The 24,900-nt window shown below is 48.6% G+C and overlaps 1 protein-coding gene across 1 annotated transcript; it reads left to right on the top strand.

The window, feature by feature from the left end:
* The first annotated feature begins 1,117 nt into the window (after window positions 1-1,117).
* On the top strand, window positions 1,118-24,615 carry GHRHR (growth hormone releasing hormone receptor). The gene is made up of 14 exons (XM_006902796.1): window positions 1,118-1,198; window positions 10,831-10,954; window positions 12,497-12,577; window positions 12,671-12,778; window positions 13,515-13,612; window positions 16,136-16,233; window positions 16,906-17,050; window positions 19,121-19,274; window positions 19,484-19,544; window positions 20,046-20,115; window positions 20,771-20,862; window positions 21,399-21,528; window positions 22,028-22,069; window positions 24,490-24,615. The coding sequence occupies exons 1-14, from the start codon at window positions 1,118-1,120 to the stop codon at window positions 24,613-24,615; spliced, it is 1,410 nt and encodes a 469-aa protein (XP_006902858.1).
* Window positions 24,616-24,900: the final 285 nt, after the last annotated feature.

The following is a 24,900-nucleotide window of genomic DNA, read 5'->3' as shown; positions in this document are numbered from 1 at the left end:
CAGCTGCACGTGTATGCACAATGTCCTGGGCTGGGAGGGGTGACTGGCCAGGGAGGCCCCAAGTCCTGGGATGTGTCTGTCTGGCTATATGACCCCAGATGGGTGTTCTGTTCTCTCTGCATCCCAGTTTCATCAGTGGTAAAGTGAGTTCCCAGTTCTGTCTGAGGAGCTACTTGCCCCTACTGGGGAAACAAGGAGTACGGAAAAAGGGTGCAGTGCACGTGTGGGGTGTAGCCAGCTGGCACAGGGGTTTGAGCCTTGCTCATTTCAACAACATGAGTCCATTAACATTTCAAACTAAAACCTTGCCATGAATAACAGCGTGCAGCTTGGGCCACAGGTAGCATCTGCACTGGGTGGCAGGAGGTCTGGGTCCCAGCCCCTGCCTAGAGGTCAAGCTCACAAGCAATCCTGAGCGCTTCACTGTCTCCTCCTGCAGGACAAGTGCACGCCAAGTACTCACACTGGCCATTCACACTGGCCGTTCACGCTGGCCACGTGCAGGGAAGAACAGGTAGCGCTCACTCGGCAAGCCTGGCCAGGAAAGTTTGCCGTAGGGGAAGAGGGCAAAGTCTTCAGGCACTTCTAAAGTTCATAAAGAAATTAGTGATCCAAGTGCAAAGCCAAGCACCTTTCCTAGTGGGAGGAAAACAAAGTGTCACATTGTTCTCAGATTTCCTGGCTCAGGGCCAGCTTTCCCCTGGAACCCCTACGGCCCACGCCCCACCCTGCCCATCCCACCCCACTCAGCAGGTACTCTGAAGGGGCCGAAGGAGGAGAGAGGAGGCGCTAAGGGAGTGACCAGTCTGGAGGCTCAGTGGGGGAGTCCCAAGTGGAAGAGGCATGGGGAGGAACCTTGGCTCCATAATTTCTATTCAGAAAAAAACATGACTTTGAACCTGGAGGAGTAGTAACTGAAAATCTTAATCATGGAGATCTGTGCTAAGCAACACTATTACTATACTTATCACAACGGTCCTTAGTCCTCCTCTCGGTACTGATCCTGATCCAGCCTAGATCAGGATACAGCCAGACTCCTGACCTGGGCCAAGTCTCAGCCTCCAACTCAGCTCACTGATGACCCGGAACAGACTTTAGCTGGACTGTGATGCAGGACATGGATGAGGACCTGACCTCTGGCCTCACGCTGAACTCTGATCACATCACCCAGGCAGAGCTCGGCCCCCAGTCCCAGGAAGTACTGACCTGGGTCTTAGACAAAACCTCGACCATGGGCCCCTGGGCATAGCCATGAGCCTCTGACCTTAAGGCAGAACCTTAAGCCTGTACCCTTAATCAGACCTTTGGCCCTTAGACAGAGCCTTGACCCTGGACCCCTGAGCAGAGAGTTCACCCCTAGGCAGAGCCTTGAACTCAGACCCACCCAAGAGTCCTAACTGTGGGAACAGGCTGCTTTAGGTCTCCATCACTCTCAGTACGAGGGATGTTGAGTGGTATGGGGGTGAAGGAAAGGTTCCAGGTAGCCAGGCCCCTGTCAAGCACAGCTTGGGGACTTGCTCCCTTGGACACTTGAAAGAGAAGCTCTGCCTATATAGTACCTGAAATCCATACTCAGGGCCTCCTGGACCCCTGATTCTTCTCTAGACTATTCTCTGCCCTTTTGTGGTACTGTGTGCCATTGAGTCAGAACTGACCCATTGTTGACCCTCCAGCAGATTTTCAGAAACATGAGAGGAGATTGGTGCTGGTGGATTCGAACCATATGCCTTTGGGATGGCAGTATAGCTCCTTATCATTAGGCCACCAGAGCTCTAGGTTCTCTGTCCTGGGAAGCCTAAAATGCAGCCAACATAGCTACCACTCTGATATTGGCCTAATTAATCTGCTGCCAGCCCATCCCAGACAGTCACACCTAAGCCAAATGTCCATAAGCAGACGCTGCACAAGACCTGTCTGTCCATCTGTCATGGGGAGCCTAGACTTTTTTTTTTATTATTAAAAATTGGTGAACATCATTTATTCATACATACACAAACACATAAAAACTTATATAAATGGATCAATTAATGGAAATGTGCAGAAATAGCAAATACACATATTAATATTTAAGAAAATTATTCCAATTATTTTAATTTTATATTATTAAATGAAAAAACTGAGCTGACTCTGAGGTCAATCTTCTGCTTAATATTCAAAATTCTGTAACTATGCACAATGTGTTTTTTTCTTGAGGATTTTGGAGTATAAATAGGAATAATTACAAAATAAATTAATAAAGAAGTGTAATATGTGTAGTTGATATTTTTTTTTCATTCAACAGGGGAGCCTAGACTTTTACTAAATGATTTAAGACTAGTGAGTCTGAAGCAGCCCTGAGATAGTGCCATCAAGAAAAGGAACTCATATTGTTGGTGGGATTGTAAAATGGTACAACCACTGTGGAAGTCAGTTTGGTGTTTCCTCAAAAAGCTGAGTGTAGAAATTCCAAATGACCTACCTAGTCCACTGCTTGTAATATATTCTGAGAAAATAAGAACTGAGGCAAAAACTGAGACTTGTACACCAGTGTTCACAGAAACGTTATTCACTATCACAAGAACATGGAAACAGCCCAAATGTCCAACCACAATAGAATGGACTGAGAAATCATGGTATATTCACAAAATGGAATACTATGCAGCATGCAGGAAAAATGATTTTGTAAATTACTACCTAAATTAGGAGGACTGGAGAGCACTACACTGAGTGAATTAACTCAGTCTTATAAAGACAAGTGCAGTGTAAGACCGTTATTGTAGAACAAGTATGAGGATCCAGTTCAGGGATGAGGAAGCAGAGGAAGGGCGGGGGGGTCGGGGGAGCTTAATCATAGGGTCGCACAATTTACTGGGTGAAGGGAAGGGAGAGTAAAGGAAAGGAGTAGATCCTATGTGAAGAACAATGTATATGAACTTGCAAGTAAATTAAGTATAAAATTTAAAAAAGAAAGGGAAGAGACAGCAATTGCTCCTATCGCCACCAGGGGGCATCAGACACAGTCAATGCTGACAAACTTCCAGACTGCTGAATTTTAAGCCTTTGAGGATGCCTAAGGCCCACGATAAAATGGACTGATATGGTGACAGTGTAACAATGGCCCAGAGTGTGTCGGAGATGATAAGAATAGCACAGGACGGGACAAGGTTCAGATCTGTTACTTGTAGGGTTACTATGAATTGCAGTTGACAGGATGGTACATAACAAGGAGTTTTAGGATGCTTGTTGACAGAGGAGTTTCCGTCTCTGTCCTCCAGGAACCCACAAGCTTGAGAAGCAGATAGACTGGACACTGGTACCTACAGTACCTTCGAAAGGGAAATGACCCGTAGCTGACCCTCCAGTAGGTTTTCAGATGCAGTAAGTCTCATGGGAGGAGATAACCCATCTTTCTCCCGCAGAGAAGCTGGTAGATTCGAACTGCGAGCCTTTGGATTGGCAGGGAAATTCCTTACCCTAATTGGGTAATGGAAAAATTGTAACAGTATCAATTTAGATATTTTAAATGTAATTTTAATTGTACAAATAATACATGAATAAATTTTCTTTAAAAATGACGATATTGTTGGTGTTATATGCTGTCAAGTCACCTGCGACTCTAATAGCTTGGAAGTCTGCCCTGTCATGAGCCAGTCTCACTGTCTCTGACACACCAACCCCCATTGCCCTAATTACTGCATCAGTCTATTTCTTCTGGAGTTGTTCTTTCCTGTGCTGTTCCTCTAGCCATCCAAGCATGTCTTTCTCCAAGGATTGGTCCCTCATGGTCATGTGCCTGGTATGTGAGATGGAGCTTCAAAATCATAGCCTCCAGGGAGAAACTTGGTTTCACTCTCTCCAAGACAGACCTATTTGTTTTCTTGGTAGTCCATGGTAGGTTTAAGACTCTTCTCCAGCATCACAACTTAAAGGCATCAATAATTCTTCTATACTCCTTAGTCATTATCCAGTTCTCTGATGCATAGCAAGTAATTGTGAAGACCATGGACTGGATCAGGCTCACCCCAGTCTCTAGACTGATATTGTTGCTTGTGGAAAGCTCTGGAAAGGTCCCTGACAACAGATTTACTTAATGCAATTCACCTTTTGATTTCCCGGCTGCTGGTGTTGATTGAGGAGCCAAGCAAGTTGTAACTGTTAACAACCTCAATCTCTTCTCTACCACGGTGCTGCCAATTGGCCCAGTCAGTGGTGAGAGTCTTTGTTTTCTTGATGTTGATCTTCAATCCATACTGAAGGCTGCAGTCTTTGACCTTCTGCAGCAAGCGCTTTAGATCCTCCTCAGATTCAGCAAACAGGGTTGTGTCATCTGCATAACACAGGTTGTTGATGAATCTTCCTCCAATCCTGATTTTCTCCTGGTCCTGCTCAGTGAGTCACCGGAGGATCAGCTCTGAGTCAGTTCTGATGGGATGCCAATGAGTTTGAGACTGGACAATCATTGATTCATGTAAGGTTTCCACAGACCCCTGGTGGTGTAGTGGTTAAGGACTCAGGGGCTAACTGAAAAGTTGGAGGCTAGAGCCTCCCAGCCAGTTTGAAGGGGGAGGTGAAGCACTTGCTTCCATGAAAGGCGCTCTGGTAGCCTAGTGGGTAAGGAGTGGGTAAGCAGACAGTTCAAATCCATCCACCTGCTCCACAAGAGAATGAAGAGTAATTTCTCCTGTGTAATTTACAAACTCTGAAAAATCTACTGACAGGTCAGTCAGCTATGAATTGGAACCAGCTTGACAGCAATTAGTGAGTGAGTGTATCCCTCTATGAAGATTTATAGCATTGGAGATGCTATGGGCCAGATCCTTCTTTCCAGTCTATATGAGCTTAATTCAGTAGCATTAGGTTTTTAAAAAAGAATTTTTTGCTTTCTAACTGCCAGATATGCAGGCTGGATTTAGAAGAGGTCATGGTACTAAGGATATTATAATTAATGTTAGATGGGTCTTGGCAGAAAGCAGAGAATACCAGAGGAATGTCTATCTGTGCTTCATAGACTATGCAAAGGCTTTTGACTATGTGGATCACTACAAGCTATGGCTGACTCTGAGAAGAATGGGAATCCCAGAACATTTGATTGTGCTTATGCAAAACTTATATTTGAACCAAGAGGCAGTTGTCAGAACAGAGCAAGGAAGCACTACATGTTTCAAAATTGGGAAGGGGGTCCGTCAGGGATGTATTTTGTCTCCATACCTTTTCAATCTGTATGCAGAACAGATCATCCGAGATTCTGGGCTGTATGAGGAGGAATGTGACATCAGTATTGGTGGAAGATTCGTCAACAACCTGCATTATGCAGATGACACAACCCTGCTTGCTGAAACTGAGAAGGACCTGAAGCACTTGCTGCAGCAGGTCCCGGACTGCAGCCTTCAGTACGGATTGAGGCTCAACATCAAGAAAACAAAGATTCTCACCACTGGGCCAATTGGCAGCATCAGGACAGATGGTGAAGAGATTGGGATAGTTAAGCTCTAGTTTGCTTGGCTCCACAGTTAACACTCTTGGTACCAGCAGCCAGGAAATGAAGAGGCAAATTGCATTGGGTAAGTCAGCTGTCAGGGACTTCTCCAGAGTACTGAAGAGCAACAACATTAGACTGGAGACTAAGGTGCGTCTGATCCAGGCTATAGTCTTCACAATTGCATGCTGTGCATCAGAGAGCTGAACAGTGACTAGGGATGCTAGAAAAAGAATTGATGCCTTTGAGCTGTGATGCTGGAGAAGAGTGTTGAATATACCATGGACTGCTAGGATTGCATGGACTGGTTTGTCCTGAAGAGGGTGAAGCCAGCCTGCTCCTTGGAGGCAAGGATTCTGAAGTTTCATCTGACATATTTTGGGCATGTTGCAAGGAGGAACCAGTCCTTGGAGAAGGACATCATGTTTGGGAGAGTTGGAAGGACAGCGCAGCAGAAAAAGACCCTCAATGAAATGGATCCATTCAGTGATTGGGGTGGTGGGAATAGTGTGTCGGAAACAGCGAGGTTGGCACAGGATAGAACGGGTTTTAGGGCTCTTGTACATAGGGTAGCTATGAGTCGCAAGCGACTCGATAGCACATAACAACAACATTGCTTTGCTTACAAAGTTCGTATACATTGTTTTTCACACTGGATCTTTCTCATTTCCTTTACCCACCCTGCCTGGTACCCTGTGTGTGACTCTATGATTGATTACCCCCTGCCCATTGTCACTCCTCAGCAGCATTGCTTTGTAGTGTGTGTGTGTGTGTGTGTGTGCGTGTGTGCTTAAATTAGGGCTTCCTACACCCTTCCCACTCCCAGCATTGACAATGAAAAAAATGGGAGCTAGTGGCGAGAAGCTGTGCTGCAATCCTGAAGGCATGCGGTTTGAATCCACCAGAGGCTCTGTGGGAGAAGGATGGACAATTTCCTCCTGTGCGATTAATCATCTCTGAAAATCCACAGGAGGCTCAGCTATGAGTTGATTCCGACTCAACAGTACACAACAACAAACAATAACAGACTTGGCTACAGATCTTCTGGAGGGCAAAATTATCCCCAGTTAAGAACTTTCAATATAAACCTCAAACTTTTTGCTGTGAAGTTGGAGCACACTTCTGCGTGACTTTCCAGTGGTTTTACAAAGGTTGTAAATCACGTAAGAGGAGATAGCCCATCTTTCTCCCACTGCTGGTGGATTCGAACCACCAGAGGCATGCCACCTTGGGGTTAGCTGAGCAACTCCTTGTGGACTATTCTACCAGATCTCCCTCTAAGAACCTTAGATAATACTACTAGTCGGCATATCAGTAATTCATCGTTATCAATGCTAGTGAACTGGCAATAGTTATCAATCGAGTTGTATCTGGTATGTATCCTGGGGCTGGCGCCCCCTTGGAGATGAGTCAGAGAGACTCTCCCGTCCCCTGTAAGCCACACCCCCTGTGCCTGGCTGTGGAGCTGCTGGACTTTGTCTTCAAGACGTGCTGAGCTCCCTGACATGTGCTACCTGCTCCGTCTTCACAGTCAGCACTTGCAAACATTCGGGTAAGGGCAGGAGGAGGTCAGGGATTGTAGGACATTGTTTAAAAATATTTTCCTTTACTGTTTGTTCGGCAGCGGATAAAAATAGAGACAGAATGTTGTGATCATGCAAAAGGAGGTCCAGATCCAGATGTGCATCCTCTTATCATTTATGAGCATGTATCAAGTACCAGCAGGCGCAGTGGTAAACACACTGGCCGTCATTAGCTCTCAGGCTGACACCGATGAACGAAGGAGTACATGCTCAAAAACATGCAGGCCTGCTCTGGACCCTCGGGGACACGGTCTGCTTTCAAAGTCCAGAACATGACTCAGGCAACACAGAGTTCTGGCTTTAGTCTTGCCAATAGAGACCCTGCATTTTAAACACCAAAACTGTCCATCTTAAAAATGATCAGGCACGAAAGAGGAATGAAGCTCTGGTCCATGTGACCATATCGGTGAACCTTGAAAACATTATGCAGAGTGTAGTAAGCACAACAAAAAGGGATTTACTCATTGACATAATATCCTGAATAGGCAAATGATCAAAGTTAATCAGGCACTCCCAGGTTGCCGTTGTTGTTAGGTGCCATCGAGTTGAGTATGACTAATTGTGAACCTTTGAACAAAAGACCTGTCCTGCGCCATCCTCACACTTCCTGACACAAAAGAGCCCATTGCGCAGTCATCTTGTCAATCCACTTGGTTGAGGGTCTTCCTCTTTGCTCACCCTCCACCCTTCCAACATCATGTCCTTCTCCAAGGAATAGCACTTCCTAGCAATATGTCCAAAGTATGTCAGACGAAGCCTCATCATTCTTGCCTCCAAAGAGCACTCCAGCTGCACCCTCTCCAAGACATATCTATTCATTCTCTTGGCCGTCCATGGAATGTTCAGTGCTCTTCTCCAACACCAAAGCTCAAAGTCATCACATTATTTTTTCCCGTCATCCTTATTCATTGTCCAGGGCTCAGAATCATAGCTAGTAATCGGAAATACCATGGCCTGAATCAGATACACCTTAGTCCTCAAACTGACATCACAGCTCAATAATTTGGAAAAATCCTTAACTGTAGATTTTCCCATTGCAATGTGTCTCCTTATTTCCTGTCTTCTCATACCAGAGGTGTTAATGGTGGATCCAAGCAAGATGAAGCTGTTGACAGTTTAAATCTCCTCTCCATTCATCATGAGACTGCCTATTGGTCCAGTGGTGAGAATCTTTGTTTTCTTGACATTGGGACACAATCCATCCTGAAGACTGCATTCCTTAATCTTCTGCAACAAGTGCTTCAAATCCTCCTCACTTTCAGCAAGCAACCTGTTGGCATAGAGTAGGGTTAAGTTTCAGAGCTATTATTCACAAGATCGCTATGAATTGTAGCTGACTCGATGGCACATAATGACCCAGGGTTAGGATGGGGCCCTGAGTGGCACTTCTCTGGTGATGCAAATGATTAAGCTCTTGGCTGCTAGGTGAAAGTTTGGCTGTTTGAATCCACTCAGAGGCAGCAAGGAAAACTCACCTAGTCTTTGCTCCAAAAAGGCAATAGCCTTGAAAACTTGATAGAGCAGTTCTACTCCATACATATGAGGCTGACATAAGTTAAAATTGACTTGACAGTGATTAACAATAACAACTAACTAAAGGTTGGTAGTTCAAATCCACCCAGTGGCATTGCAAAAGAAAAGCCTAGAAATCTGTTTCTGTTAAAGTTACAGTCAAGAAATTCCAATGTAACAGCTCTATTCTACAACATGTGACCCAGTAACAAATGTCTGGCTTCTAACAGAAGGGCCAGGACCAGAGGGAAGAGGAAAGCCCTGCTTAGGAAGCAGTGAGACACTGTTTATGGTGATGGACAATTTGGCAGTGGGCATTGGTGACACTTTCATAGCATTAGTCATTAAATTAGTGACACTGAATTGTTGTTGTTGTTGTTGTTATGTGTCTTTGAGTCACTTGTGACTCATAATGACCCTGTGCACAATAGCTCTGGATCCCGTCCTATCCTGAAGCCAATCTCGCTGCCTCTGACACAACTACCCTTGTTACCCCAGTTATTGTGAATCTCACCTGGGGTCTTACTTTCCTGAGCTGTCCCTCCACTCTTCCATTTATGAGGTCCTCCATGTGAAAAAAACTTATATCGGCAAAGGCCATATTATTCATTGATAGATAGATATAAAACAACACCAAGATATATATACCTACTTCCTATATGTATATAAACATAAAGACATCTCTAGACATAGATGATAGATAGATAGATAGATAGATAGATAGATAGATAGATAATCTTTATCTTGTTGCTGTGTGCTGTCAGGTTGGAATCCACTCATAACTAACCCTTTGATAGGTTTTCACAAGCTGTTTAATCACGTGAGGGAAGATTACTAATCTTTCTCTCATGAAACAGTTGATAGATTTCAACCATGTGCCTTTGAGATTGCAGCACAGTTTCCTACCACCAGATCACTAGAACTCCCTGTATTTATTATAGTAGTAATAGTAATAATAAAAATGACCAGATAACAAATGTTCAAGTGATTTGAGCTCTGTGTACGTCTTCCCACTGCTGTTCTGATGAGGGTTGTCCTGTCCTGAAGGACGGCCTGGTCCAGCTCCACCAGGCCTTCTCGAGGCTCCTGGCCAGTCCCAGATCTCTCTGAGGCCACAGGGGTTTCTGGGAGAGAAAGCTTCTTCCTGGTGGTGCAAAGTGCAGAGCATTGACACCTGCAGCTTCTACTCCACCATCCAACCATCCAAGTCTCAACATTCTGCTCTTTCCTGGCCAGTCCGTGCTGGCGCTGGGGGCCACTCCCCTTCCTCAGCTTGTTCTTACTGCCATATCCCCGCCTCTTCCCTTCCCCTTCCACCGCTTCTGGGTCGCCACATCCCAGCTCCTACCAGAGCCAAGTCTGTGATCACCAGCCAACTTGGGGCGAGCACCGGTCTCCTTTCTCTTTTTTAAATTTCTTTCTTTTTTCAAAGGTTTTTGTGCTTGTGCTGTGTGGAGTGATCAGAAAGGGTCAATGGTGAAATTCTCACTGTCCACGTAGGGTACCAGTGTTTGATTCCACTCAGATGCAGCTCATACCTATCACTGGCGGCTTAAGTGTTGTTTTAATTTCAGTGGAGCTTCCAGACTAAAATAGACAAGGAAGAAAGGCCTGGCCATCTACTGTCAAAAATTATGCACTAAAAATGCTGTGGATCCTAACAGTCAGATCCATACTAATTGTAGTGCTACTCTAAGTCTGGGAAGCATTTCCTTGTGCTGTTCACAGGGTCACATGAGTTGGACATAATTGCATGGGAGTTGATAATGATAAGACCACTGTGTAGACCAGCAGAAGATTGGACTTGGAAAGAAAATGGTTCCGAATATTGACTGACTGGGCCCAGGAACTTTCCTGTAGAGCTCACCTCTCTGAGTTCTTGCCATCAGGTGGCTGGGGTGAAGGACCCACCCTTCTCTGTTGGGGATATGTTGTTGTCCAGCACCAAAATAGATGTGAGTTGAATAAGCTGAATATTCAACGAGCTCTGTCCTCTTTGCTGTCTCCTGCCTATGCAAACAGTCACCAGGGGACAGAGGTAGAGGGTGGTTGCAGCACCAGCAGAAGACAGATGGTGGAGAGAAGAAAGAGGCCCCAGGGTGACAGAGCAGTGGCTGAGCCCAGGATGGACAGACGACCCTGGTGCAATTCTGTCCTTTGTCTACTGAGCCTCTTATGGACTGTGAGTAATTGCCTCTAATCTTCCTGCCTCTCTGGGTACCCCAAGACCACATGGGGGCTAGTGGGACTTGCTGAGAGCCCTCCACTTTTGTCCAGCAGGATCCCCCTGTGACACAGATGCAGGCCCTGCCTCAGAGAACTCGCGACACTGTGCTTCTTCCTTTCGGTGCCCAGGCTGTCTGCGCCACAGCGGGGAGCCCTGGCCAGGCCATTGTCCTTCTTGGTGCTGAGCTGAGCACATCTTCCTGTTGTCCCCCAGGTCCCCGGGGGCCACTTCTGCTGCCCCAATATGTGCCTTAGAATTGGGGAGACAGTCATCCCCAATCCCTCACACTCCAAGTCTCTTCTTGCTCTCAGCTTCCAGTTGCCTCTGAATTCACTCTAACTGGCCAACCTCACAAGAGTAGAACTGGTCTCAATGACTGACGGCCAGTTATCCCACAGTAGCTCACTACGCCCTTGGTAGGAACCTCTGGATTCACTTGAACCACCAACCTTCTGGTTAGCAGCCAAGTGTGTTGATAGGTTATAGCATCCAGAGGGTCCTCTCAGCTTTGTACCCCTGATTCTTACACACAGCAGTTCTCTGAGAGGACTTTCTGAGCTCTCTGTGTCGCCCTCCCCCATCACGGCTCCTTGAACCACATTAAAATTCTGATGTTCTAAGAGCTCACGGTCAGTCAGTCCTGGGGCTCAGCAGTGCCTGAGTGATATTTGGAGAACTAGCAACTCCTTCTGGCATTTGGGGACTCTTCCTCCTGTAAGATGCCCTAGAGAACCTTTTGGTGGCAAAATCCTTACTGCATCAAGGCCTAGAATAGCAGCGCCCGTGAATGGTTGAGCCAGAGCTGGACCTCAGGGATTGGGGTCAGTAGGTTGGAGACTGGAGTTGCTTCAGCTTGAGGGTCTCTTTCCCTTCTCCTAGCCCTCAGGCCTGCAGCAACATCTCTGGATCTCTCCTAGGTGGTCACTCACTGTCCACTCTCCCCAGCCTGATGCTTAGAGGTTCCACTCTGATTCCAACCCTGTATCAGGCCTCTCTCACTCTTCACAGTGCCTGCTTTTCAAACTGGACTGCTGATGCTTGTCACTCTAAAGGCTTCTCTGACCCATGGTGGCCCATGTGTAACAGAAAGAAATGCTTCAGTCCTGTGCAATCCACAAGCTCACTGGGGTGTTTAGATCCATTTTGGGGGCCACTGGGTAGTTTGATTGTATTCCAAGCTGATGACTCACCTTCTAGCACTGTTTTAAACAATATCCCGTTGTGACCCATAGATTCCCCCCCACATTGGTTAATTATTGGAAGTAGAAAGCCAGACCTTTCTTCCTACGCTATAATAGGAAGTTCTACTGACAGCTGCCCAACCCAGAAGACCTTGTAGATTGCTGCACACTGCAGTGGTTGTTACAATAAGAGGGAAATCCCAGAAAATTTTTAAGTGATATAGGACATGTGGTATAGTTAATATATTGATTCTCTTTCTTAAATTTATGTTCATTTCTCATCCATCCATCTATCCATCCATCCATCCATCTCTAGCCATCTAATTACCCATCTAACTATCTATCTATCCAAACATCCACCCAGCACATTTTATATGAACTGTGAGTCAGGCCTTGTGACTAGGGTTAGGGGCATGGAAACAAATCAAACTCTGTCTCTGTGTTTGGGCCATGTGGGTCAGAGGACCTAGTAGAGCATCCAGTGGGCTTTACTCATCCTCTAACTCTTTCCTGGAGGCACACGTTTTCGGCCAACCAGAATGCGACTTCATCACACAGTTGAAAGAGGATGAACAAGCATGTCTGCAAGCAGCAGAGAGGATGTCAAATTCCACCCTCGGTATGGGACTTGGGAGGGAGGTGGGACTGAAGGGTTGGAGGACTGCTCAGAGCCTTCCCCTGGGTGAGATGACACTGCTCTGTCTCTCTTTAGGCTGTCCCAGCACCTGGGATGGGCTGCTGTGCTGGCCGAAGGCGGGCTCTGGAGAGTGGGTCACCCTCCCCTGCCCAGACTTCTTCTCTTACTTCAGCTCAGAGCCAGGTGAACCATCTGGAGCCTAGTGTGGGCTGGGGGATAGTGTGGTTTCATCAGGTTGTGACAGAGTCTGGTGCACACTTCCCTGACTGTGGAATGCAGACCGATCAGAACTGAAACAGTAATCTGCCTTCTTCTGATGTGACCTTGAGCCAGTCAGTTGTCTTCCAACCCCTCACGACAATATCCTGACACCTCAAGCCTAGGGACTCAGTCCCCCAAGAAGCCTGGTGATGGCTAGGAGCCTGGTCTCCTGGGCGCTGTGTCACACATGTGCATATGTTTGAGACACATTTAAACACTTACGATGAATAATCACTGTCCACCTACGTACGGCCATGAGTGGACTCTCCTGTGACATCCTGCCCTTGAGCAGCTTGCAGGCCTGCCCGTGTATCCACTTGTAAACTTTTGCTCATTGTTACCATTATTGTGGGGCTGCTGTGCATGTAAATAGTATTTACTAACACACCTTTCCTCCTTCTGTCTCCCCGTGACTTCCTTGGCCTTGATCACGTTGCCATTCTTTTCCCCACAAGTTAACCCACTTCCACTATCTTGTTAGTGATTTTCTCACCCTCCCCTCCCATCCCAAGTAACCGCTAATGAATGCTTCTTTCTGTGTGTAAACTTTTCTTGACATTTTGTAACAGCCATCTTTTACAATATTTATCCTACTGTGGTGGACTCTTTCACTCAGCACAACGTCCTCCATGTTGGGAGTCCTCTGCTCTCTTCCCAGGGGCTGTGAAGCGGGATTGCACCGTCGTGGGCTGGTCTGAGCCCTTCCCGCCATACCCCGTGGCCTGCCCTGTGCCCCTGGAGCTACTGGATGAGGAGGTAAGAGTGTCTTGGCTTCGTGCATCCTTCCTGGAAGCTGTTTGCGTAGAAGGCAGAGTACATCACGGCAAGGGTCACCATTCCCTCAGCCAAGACTGGAATATTAATTACAGCAGGCTTCCAGCAGATGGCAGTAAGGGCCGGGAGGTCCTTATGCTATTCTGCTCAAGGTGACAGGATCCACCTTGGAGAAGAGGGGAGGCACAGGGCAGGTGGGAATCCCTCATCACCATCTCCTACGCGTACGTCCTCTGTGTCCAGGTCTTTAAGTCGTGTTGTTCGTTTGTTTTGTTTTGTTTTTTCCACTAAACACGTTCTATCCCCCCTCTGGCCGATGCACACAGCTGTGGTTTAAATGAAATAAAGGCAATTCAAGTTCAGAAATGAGACCAGAGAGAGGGTCTCTAGCTCAAGCAGCCTTTGCGTGCACATGATCTCAAGTCTTTCTCTCCCTCCGCCCCTAAAAGTTAGCTTACAACCCAAACCAATCCCATTATCACAAAGCCGCAGGTCTGCTGCCTGTAGCCAGGAAAACTAATCTTGGGCACAGGATTTGGAGACAAAAAGCAGAAGTTTTACTACACGCCTGGATGTAGCAGATAGGGAACTCGGTTGGCTTAGATGATGGAGAGTTGCACTGCCAACCCCAAAGCGGGCGGTTGGAGCTTACCAGCTGTTCTACAGGAGAAAGATGGACAATCTCCTTCTATGTGATCTACAGCCTCTAAAACCCACTGGAGGGCCAGGTGTGAGTCAGTTCTGACTCAGCAACAATGAGATACAGGATGCAGAGGGTATGAGCTTCCCTAGTCTGTCTCTTTGTCTCGGAGACTGAAAGTTTTACAGTATCTTCCTTTGTTTCCAGACACTTTGGTCGGGAGGTCATGCCCTGGGCTAGTTGTTCTGGTTTCATCCATATTCAGGAGACAATTGGTACTGTTCACATGCTGTAGCTAAAGAGGAGTGAGTAACTCCCGAGTCATAGATTACAAGAACAGATGGCACAGGGCAACAAAGGGCTTTAATTTAGACTCTGCCAGACTAAGGGAAGTCCTTTCCCCCTGAGGATATTAAAAATGCTAGCTCTACATTAGCGCAGGGCTATTATTGTAGGTGTTAGTTTTCTATTACTTTATTGTTGAATTCAATCCCATTGCCCTTGAATTCTGACCCATGGTGACAGTAGCAGGCTGCTCCACAGAGGAGCTGGTAGATTTGAACTCGGGCTAGAATCCACCACCAACTCCATAGGAGAAAGAGGGTCAGTCTCCTCCTGTGTGATTTGCAGGCTCTAAAAACCTGCTGCCAGGTCAGCTATGAGCCGATTCCAACTAGATGACAAAGAGTGAATGAGTGACCAGTCGTCAGCAGCCCAGCGCTTACAGAAGTGCACCACCAGGGTGTCCTCATCTGGCCATTTTTTTTCAGATGACAAGGCCGAGTCAGCAGGAGGCTGTGACTGCTTCCGTCCCTCTAAGGAACAGGGCTCACAGTGCCAGTCCTTCCCACTCCCTGAGGTCGCATCCCAGCTTCTTGCTCTGGGACCAAGCCAGATTTCGAGTGATCTACATGCTCAGCTCTGGTGGCCTAGTGGCAAGAACCTGAGATGCAATCCTAAAGGCACATGGTTCGAGTCCACTAGTTGCGCCGCAGGAGAAGGATGGGCACTCTGGTCCCATGTGTTTAAATGCCTCTGAAAACACACTGGAGGGTCAGCTATGGGTTAGTTCTGACTCTACAGTACACAACAACATACTCAGTAAAGCAAAAGCTTTTTCCTACTTGCCTGTTGCTGTTTCCAGCTTTCCCCTGTATTTGGGGACACTGTGTGCCCCAAACCAGTGAGCAAGTTGGACTCAATAAACAAGCCCCTCTTGAGTGTTTGTGCTCCCCTGGAGATGTAGGCTCTGTTGTCGCTTGTCCCTGCTCGCAGATCTACCACAGGCCTGAGCAGTGTCCAGTTACCCAACAGGCGAGGTTTACCGATGTGAAGTTTACCGATTTGAAGTTTACCAATGCCGAGTCACCTTTTATACCACATCAAAGATCTTGTTTCTAGATTTGGCAGGCAGCTGTCCCTCTCTTAAACCCACAGCACCTCCAACAGAATCAAGACCTCTTTTCCAATTTCTAATTCAATGTGGGGACAAATCCCCAGTCGGTAAGGAAGATGGTTATGAGCTCACTTGGGCTGGCTTACTAATCTGTAGTGAGCAATTTCCCATGGGCTTCTCCAGTCCCTTCCAGGTTACTAAGCACAAGGAAGCCATGCAGCCCTTGGCTCATTGGCCATTTTCCCTGAGTGTGAAGGCTGCCAGTCCCTCTCCCTCCCTCCTCACCAGAGGCCAGGGGTGAGCGGGGTGTAAACGTCATTGCACAGAGGGGCTTTCCCTTCTAAATAAAGACATGCCCGCCCCCAGATGGAGCTGGTGTTAAAAAGACTTTGTTTGCCTCTTCTCTAAGCTTTCTTTTCCCCGCAAGGGCCTTAGAACTAAGACCCCCTCTCTTTCTCACCCTCTGCAGAAATCGTACTACTCCACGGTGAAGATCATCTACACCATGGGCTACAGCATCTCTGTCATAACTCTCCTCGCAGCTCTTGCCATCCTGATTGCTCTCAGGTTTGTTGTTCTTATCACCTGCTCAAGAACCTTCAATGACTCCCTACTCCCCAGGAGATGACATCTCAGGAGCTGCTCAGATCTAGAATTACTATCATTTCCTAAATGTCCTTTTCCTTTCTGCTAGCACAGGCTCATCTCTTCAACATACTGGAATTCATCCCAAGCCCCATCCCTTTGTTCAGGCTCTTTCCTTTGCCCCTTGCCTTTATTATGTCTGTGCAAATTCTGCCTGCTTCTAGAATCCCCTTTGCCTCCTCCTGCCATGTGCAACAGCTTTTTTTCTTTCCAGTGTCTCACCATTATTACCTTCTTCAAAAGCCACTGTGTTCAGAGCCTGCGCCCCGGGCCTCGGTCCCTGCTTGCATGCAGCCTATGCTATTCTTCATCTCACGGGAGTGTTTTTCTTATCTGATGCTTCAACAGACTCTTATGTGTCCATTTCGATCTCCTAGACTCCCGTTTCTCTGAATGCAAGGAATGGTTTCCTCCTTGGTCACACAGTGAGACTGAGGCCGCACCTCTGGTTGCTCAGTTGTCCTACAAGGCTATTCATTTTGTCTCACTTCAACTCATCTCAACTCTGGTCACCTCTCAGCCTCCTTCTGGAAGCACACGCAGCAGAAGCCCCCTCCCACCAGCCTCCTGTTCCTCCTCTCCCAACCCCTCCAGGAGGCTCCACTGTCCTCGGAACTACATCCACACACAACTGTTTGCCACCTTTATCCTCAAGGCCGGTGCTGTGTTCCTGAAGGATGCCACCCTCTTCCATGGCGACGACACTGACCACTGCAGCCTCTCCACTGTAAAGACCCTGGTGGGAGTGGGGGTGGGGACCTTGGTCAGGTGTGGAGGGTGGGGAGAGGAGGGTGCATTAAAGCCTTAGATGAGCAGAGCAAGCCTGCCCTCTACTGCCCTGATCTCAGAACTGCCATTTCCAATTTCCAAACAGGGACATTCCCCCACCATTGCCTTCTTCCTGGCCAGCCTTGCCCGCCTGTGTTCAGACTGCTGTGCCAATCTGTGGCACTCTCTGCAGACCACACGCCACCATCTACTTTCTGCTCCTCCTTCTCTATCCCAGTCCAGACCTTGTTGAAGTTCCCTGGTCTTTGCATTTCACCCCTCTAAGGGGCACTTGCTGTGTCTGTGTTGAGGATGGTCCTGGGGGATGAAGGGAAGAGTCTCCCTTAGGGAACATATAGGCTCCCAGGGGACACAAGGCACACAGATGGTGGGACTTCCAGGTGCAGGAAGCCAAAAGCTGGGAGAGAAGAGGAGGGCTTCAGGGAGGAAGTGGCTTTGGAGCAGGGTTTGCAGTGGTGACAGCGACATACGGAGGACACAGCAAATTGAGCCAGACCATATGGGTTGTGTCTGAGATACTGATAAATCAGAACTAGAAAGGGGTGGGAAAGATAGAAGGCTGGGGAACAAAGTGATTTGTCAAGTCCAAAGCAGGTGCTCTGAAGAAGTGCTAGAAATGAATAGATGCATGAGTAAACCCATCAACTGATGAACTCAGCTAACGAAAGAGTAGATACGTCTTGGAGAAAGTGCAGCCAGAGAGCTCCTTAGAGGCAAAGATGCCAAAACTCCGTCTCATGTACTTTGGGCATGTTAGGAGAGGCTATTCCTTGGAAAGTGGAGATCATGCTTTGAAAGGTAGAGGGTCAGTGAAAGGGAGAAAAACCCTCAACCAAGTGGATTGACACAGTGACTGCAGCAATGGGCTCGAGTGTGTCGGAGATGATGAGGATGGCACAGGATGGGACGGGGTTCAGATCTGTTCACAGGGTCACTGTGAGTCACACTTGATGGCTCCTAACAACAACAACAAACAAAGAGTTAACAAGAATATATATTGAGTTCTTACTATGTGCTAAACATTGCATTGAATATGTTACACATATTATCTCCTTCGATCCTAAATTACTTTGAGAAGAAAGTCTGACTTGAATCCTGTTTTGTGGTTGGGGACCTGGAGCCCCAAGAGTCCGGTAGTCAGCTAGGTGACCTGAAGGTAGGTGTGATGTAGGGAATTAGCGAGGCTGTGTGAGTTCAGAGATGCCTCTCAGAACAGCTGGGAGATGTGCGCTGGGTAAAGCTGTGGATGAAGGCAGAGTCCACACCAGCGAGCTGCATGTGAATCAGTTGTCTTCGATGTCCCCAGATCAGGAGGATTGGAGTCCCTTGGTGGTGTGAACCATTAACTCAGTTGACTATTAACCCAACAGAAAGGCTGGCAGTTCAAGTCCACCCTGGGCCATCTGGAAGTACTCCCAGAGACCCTGGCAATCTGCCTCTGCAACATCAGGCACTGAAAAGCCTCTAGTGTACAGTTCCACTGTGAGGAATGTGATCCATGAGCTGGAAACAACTTGGCCAGCCATTACCTTGAGGGACAGTCTTGAGCTCAGCAAGGGCGGAGTGAAAGGGAAAGTCACTGCAACTCTTCTGTGTTTGGATCTGACTCACTGTTGACCTTCCAGCAGCCAGTAAATTGCACAGGAGCGGATTATCCATCTTTCTCCCAGAGAGTAGCTGGTGGATTCGAACCGTGTACCTTTGGTTTGGCAGCTCAGTGCCTTGCCACTAGGCCACCAGTGCTCACTAGAGTTCTATCCCAGAGTTTCCATTTATCACTATGAGGCCGCCCTGTGGTAGGTGTTGTTTACCTTTAGTGGTGAGAAGTGCTTGCAACACAGGGAGGCTGACATTGTTCACGCATGGTAGGGTTTAAATCCAGGTTGTCTTCATCCCAAATCCATGCTCTGACACACCACCCAATGGGAAGAGCCTCTGGACTTTCCCTGTTTGAAAGGGGTGTCTGAGTGGAGGCCTGGGGAGTGTCAAAGCTCTGAAAGACCCAGGCCCCTGTCCTCAGGCTCTGTGCAAGGCCTCCGTGGCTGCCGCCCATTTTGCCACCATGACCAACTTCAGCTGGCTGCTGGCCGAAGCTGTCTACCTGACCCGTCTCTTGGTGTCCACATCACCCAGCGTGAGGTGTCCCTTCTGGTGGCTGGCCCTTGCTGGCTGGGGTGAGCAGTGAGGGACGACTTTGGGGGCAGTTGGGGAGGGAGAGGGCTTTCGGTTCACACAATGGTGTTCTCACCTCACTGCGGCTGACCCTAAGGTCCAGAGAAGGGCTCTCCTGACCTTGACTGTGGGGCTGGAGGGTGGGAGGAGGATGGGCCTCAGAGCCTTGGACTTAGCCACCTCACCTTTGCCCCCTATGTCCTCCCCACAGGTTTTCCTGTGCTCTTCACAGGCACCTGGGTGGGCTGCAAGTGGGCTTTTGAGGACACAGCGTGAGTCTGACCCATGCAGGGTCACATGGGGAATGGCGGGGGCAACTGGGGAATGTGGCTGTTTTCCAAGAGGGAAGAGGAGGAGGCGGCCTAGGTTCTGCCCTCAGGGAATTCCCAGGTTGGAAAGGGGTTGGGTGGGGTGAAGGTCTTGTCAACTGAGGTAAGAGAGGTGGACTGAGATTCTCAGGGCTGTGGCTCTGAGGTAGCAGTCAGGGGGCCCTCTTGGAAGAGGAAGCGTGTTTGGACCAGCAAAGAAACAGCAAGTTCAAGTTTCTCTCTCCAGGAGGAGAGAAAGGGTGAGCCAGGCAAGGAAGGGTGCCCCTTGGGAAATAATATGACCAACTGAGAGAGGGAAGGCCAGAGCTTGCATGTGAGAGAGAGGAGAGACAGGCTTGGGGCCAGCAGACATGGAGAGGAGAGGAGAGATAGGCACTGAAAGGGGACTTTGGAGAGACTGCATCCTGGCATCCCTGACGTCATCCTGGTTCGTCCTCTCCCCAGGTGCTGGGACCTGGACGGCAGCTCTCCCTCCTGGTGGATCATCAAGGGGCCCATCATCCTCTCTGTTGGGGTCAGTCCCTGCAGCCATTGCCCTTTGCTTTATTCATTTACCCTCCTGGGCCCACCAAAGGGACAGCCCATCAAAGGGACAGCCACAGCAGGAAACACAGCTGCAGACAGAGTCAGAAAGCATGAGTTCATCCCCATCTACCCTAAACTCTCAGGGATGGCCCCTGTGGGTATCAGCATGATGAACATGGTGCCTGGTGCAGTCAGGTACTACTGCAGAGAGAGGGTGTGGTGCAAGCAGAGGGCTTACAAAGGTGAGACCCCCACCTGCTCCCATACATACAGTGGGTCTCCAGGACTGGCCTCAATGAATATGCAGATGTATTCCTAATCAACAGTAGCACAGGCTGACTAATTTGTACAAGAAGTTCCTGCTGGTGGCTGGATGCAGGATACCAGGACCAGAGCCCCCATTCTTAATCTCATCACTGAAGACGGTGGGGACCCTGAGCCATATCCTGTCCAAGGCTGACATGTGAGATCTCTTGATCTCAAGGACAGAATACCTGGGGCAATGGTCTGTAGGTCCGTCCATCCATTCACCATCCCTATATTTCAAGGATGTGGGATTTCTAATTCTCACACTGGTTGGAGCCCCAGCTCAGGCCATCCCAGGTCATCCCTTGTCCTCCATCTTCCCTCACTTCTGTTTCCAGGTGAACTTTGGGCTTTTTCTCAATATTATTCACATCCTGTTGAGGAAACTGGAGCCGGCTCAGGGCAACCTCCAAAGCCAATCTCAGTACTGGTACTTCGTGTGTGTGTGTGTGAGAGAGAGAGAGAGAGAGAAAGGGGGGCACTTGGAGACAGCTGAAGGGACAGTCAACGTGGTCTGTTTCATCTGGTGGTCGAGCCCAGCTCCAAGCTGCTCCCCCTATTCTCAGAGAGAAAATTGGTCTAATCACTGTTGTCTGGGAGGCCATGAGGATAGAGGTCCCCCACAACTATTTACTATGCCAAATAGGATGATGGACTCTTGGGGTTTTCCCTGCCCAGATTAGTTTAAGGGGTGGCAGTCCATTAGGGATAACTTCTCAGAGAAAGTGGTCTTTGAATTGGACTTTGAAAAATGCATAAGACTTGGACTGGAATAAACTGAGATAAGAGCTTTTTGACATCGGGAACAATGGGACTCAGGGACCAGAAGGACATCCAGAGTGTGTGTGAGGAGGTGGGGCTGTTGGGAATGGCTGCTGGTAAAGGGGAGGTGGTGGGTGGCGATGATGAACAGAGACCCACTGAGAACGTGTAACATAAACCGAGGGCTTTTCTCTGCTCCTGCAGGCGTCTCTCCAAGTCAACCCTTCTCCTCATCCCTCTGTTTGGAGTTCACTACATCATCTTCAACTTCCTGCCTGACAGTGCTGGCCTGGGCATCCGCCTGCCCCTGGAATTGGGGTTGGGCTCCTTCCAGGTGAGGGGCCTTTAGAGATACTCCTTCCCTCTGAATCCTGAATCGGGAAAGAGGGGGTGCCATTCCCAGGTCTTGCTTGACTTTATAGTAGGATGAGGAGTACTAGGTCAGGTATTCCATCTACTCACTCACTGATCCAACTATTCCTTCATCAATACATCCATTCATCCATCTCTACCCGCCCCCCCCCCCCCCCCCCGACATCCTTCTGTCTATTCAATCTTATCTGAGTTACTTATATGTGCAGGGTTTTGCTCTCATTTCCCAGAGAAGCAGGAAGACAGAGAGAAGAGGTAATGAGGCAGGCTTTCTGTGATGATAATATGAGACCCTGTGTCTGGCCTATAGTAAATGATGAATACATCTAAATTCCCTTTTCATGTGGGCCTGGCTCAAGCCATAATCTGGGTGTGGGTGAGTGAGAAATTATAGAGAGACTGCAGATGATTTGAGGCCAGACCAACATGTTCTGACGGAGTCTGTTTTATTTGGCTCCTAGGGGTTCATCGTCGCCCTCCTTTACTGCTTCCTCAACCAAGAGGTGTGTGATTCTCCGGGTTCTCCATCCAGCCACCCTTCCCTTCAGCCCTCAGTTCCCAAGTCTTCTGACCAAGTCCTGTAGACTTAGGCTACACCAATTCTGACACCTGTGGTCTACTGTGCAAAGTCTGTCCTGAACTCCTGGATCACACAGAACCTGAAAGCTTCCTGTAAATATACTTTATCCACCTCTTCTCTGGAGCCATGTTTTATAGTCTGTTCAGCAGAGGAGTGGAGAAGGACTTGTAGGGATCCAGAGAATGATCCAGAAATGGGTAAATGGATTTCTCATTGCTGTGCTCCTAAAAGAGAGGAGCCTGGGGTGGCAAGTGAGCTGAGAGAGATTTCAGAGAACTCAATGGTAGGAGAACCAAGAATATCAGTGGTAGATGTGCAGGGCTCTAGAAAAAGAAGTCAAATACAGTGCCAGTGAGGAAGACCCAGAACAGAGTTAGGAAAATGGGTACAGAGTGGCTCCCAGGCCAAACAGAAGGGGAAGACACAGAACAGAGGGTGGTGGTGGATGGTGCTGGGGCTAACGCAGAAAAGCAAAGACTCAGAGAGACAAAGGAGCAGTCGATGGAACGTCTCATCCAGAATACCGTGTGCTCTCTCCTTTCAAGGTTTTGTAGGGAGAGAATTGTTTGGCGGGAGACTGTAGTTCTGTGCCCCAGACTTCCAGGGTCAGACTCAGGGTTCCCTCTGGTGGCTATGGATTTGGTGTGGGCTCTGGGATTAGCCAAGACCTTGACGACCATCTGCTGCTGAGCTCAGACAGGCCATCTCTGTTTCTACCCAGCTTGGCTCCCACCTTCTCTTTTCTTTCCCGCTACCTCCAGCCCTCTGTGTCTCACGCCATTTTTATTTGGGGCCTGGATGAGGATAAAAATGCAAAGTTTGAGTGTCACGGGTGCAGTGCTGGCTGGGCCGGTACAGCCTCCAGATGGGGTTTCAAAAGAGAACCATGAAGGTCTGTGTCAGGAAGTAGTGTGAGTTACCCCTCTCTGATGACAGGGAAATTACTACCTTCTACTGTGGCTCTTTCTGTGCCTCCAGAGCTGTGGGAAGATCTCTAAATGATTGACAGAAATCTGTCTGCCTTCCATCTGTCACCACAGCCCAGAGAGTTGGGCTCTCTAGAGCTACACCTGCCAGTTTCCTCTGCCCTCGAAGCCCTGTGGGGTAGTGAGTGGAGATGTGAGTGTGAGTGTAGGTGGAGTGGAAGTATGAGTATGGGTGTGAATCAAGGTGTGAGTGTGGGTGTGAGTGTGCGTAGGGGGTGAGTATGTGTGTGTGAGTGTATTTGTGACTGTGAGTATGGTTGTGATGAGATGTGAGGGTAGGTGTGAATGCAGGTGTGCGTGTGTGGGTGGGGGTGTGATAGGGATGTGATTTGGAATATGAGAGGAGGGGTGGATGTGACAGGAAATGTGAATACAGTGTGAGTGTGGGTGTGAATGTGAGTGTGGATGGGAGTGGAAGTAAGAATGTGAGTGTGTGTGTGTAGGTGTGAGTGTGATATGAAGTGTGAGTGGGGGTATGATGAGGGTGTGAATGAAGGTGTGAATGGGGTACAAGTGAAGGAGTGAGTAGGGGTATGAGAGGAGGTGTGGGTGTGACAACAAGTGTGATTGTAGGTAAGCTTGTAGATATAGGTGCAGGTGTAAGTATCAGTAGGGATACGAGTGGAAGTGTGAGTGGAAGTAAGTGTGTCAGTGCCTTGGTGTGTGTGAGTGTAGTGAGTGTGAGATGAAGTGTGAGTGGGGATGTGACGGGTTGTGAGTGGGGATGTGACGGGGTGTCCGTAGGGATGTGAATGGAGGTGTGAATGAACGTGTGAGAGTAGAGGCATGAGTGGAATGTGAGCATGAGTGTGAGAGGAAGTGTGAGTGGAGGTGGGAATGGAAGTGTGAGAGGAAGTGTGAGTGGGGGTGTGAAGACAGAGAGGCTTCCCTCGGCCCTGTGGACGTGAACCGTTGCTCTCCTTTGACTTCTCCTCGGTCCCCTCAGTTGTAGCTGCTCACACAGATTGCTGAGTCCTCTTGCCCTCAGGACAGGCTTCCCACGGCCACAGCTCAGCTCACAGGGAGAAGTCAGGACTAAATGCCTGAGCTGGGGTGGGGAAAGCCGTGCAAGAAAGACACAGGAAATCATCTGGCCAGGAATTCATGAAATCAGCCTATCAATGTCTTAACTGGGTCCAAAGTGCTAAAAGAGAAAACCTGAGGGAATGATCCGAAATCCTCTCAGGAAGGAGGAAGCAGTATCCTGTGCTTCGTAGTGACGGTGACCTCCCCCAGGTTCTCCTGCCCACGTCTTTATTTTCCCTGTGTGTTTGATCCCTGCACCCGCAGTCTCACTGGGGTTGAGTAGAGACGTGGCAGTGGGCACTCCTGATATTTCACCCCCTTGTCCCTGGAGGTGAGGACGGAGCTCTTGAGAAGGTGGCATGGTCATGATCCTGAACTTCTCCCAGCCCGGAGGACCCGCGCCAGATGGACAATGACCTCAGGTCCAGGGGTGAAGGTGCCAACATCTGTGTGCTAGGCTGGCCACGTTGCCCCACTGAGTCCACATAGGAGCCTCAGCAGCTGCCATGGGCCCTGCATCCTCTAGGGGAGCAGGAGGAACCAACACCCCTGAGGACCCTCAGGCCACTTCTCCCAAGTTACTGCCTAACCCTACGCAGATCAGCCCTGAGCCGTCCTCCTCCACTGGATCAAGGTCCAAGGCCTGGGGGTGCCTGTCACCATGTAACTGCACCCACTCTAAAGGAGCCTCAAGCCACAGCTTTTGCCTGGATGTCAGGTGCAGAGTCACGGACACCACGCC

This window comes from Elephantulus edwardii, unplaced genomic scaffold (assembly GCF_000299155.1).
Source record: "Elephantulus edwardii isolate Elephantulus edwardi_28Jun2011 unplaced genomic scaffold, EleEdw1.0 scaffold00452, whole genome shotgun sequence".
In the NCBI taxonomy this organism is placed as follows: domain Eukaryota; kingdom Metazoa; phylum Chordata; class Mammalia; order Macroscelidea; family Macroscelididae; genus Elephantulus; species Elephantulus edwardii.
The sequence above is the reverse complement of the archived record's forward strand: the minus strand, read 5'-3'. Positions and strand labels throughout refer to the sequence as shown.

Excerpts from the sequence above, each read along its gene's own strand:
- GHRHR (XM_006902796.1), top strand. The coding sequence starts at position 1,118 with ATGGATGAGGACCTGACCTCTGGCCTCACGCTGAACTCTGATCACATC. Across the intron at positions 10,955-12,496 it reads CCAGGCCATTGTCCTTCTTG|AATGCGACTTCATCACACAG; the intron begins GTGCTGAGCTGA and ends TCGGCCAACCAG. Across the intron at positions 22,070-24,489 it reads ACTGCTTCCTCAACCAAGAG|GTGAGGACGGAGCTCTTGAG; the intron begins GTGTGTGATTCT and ends TTGTCCCTGGAG.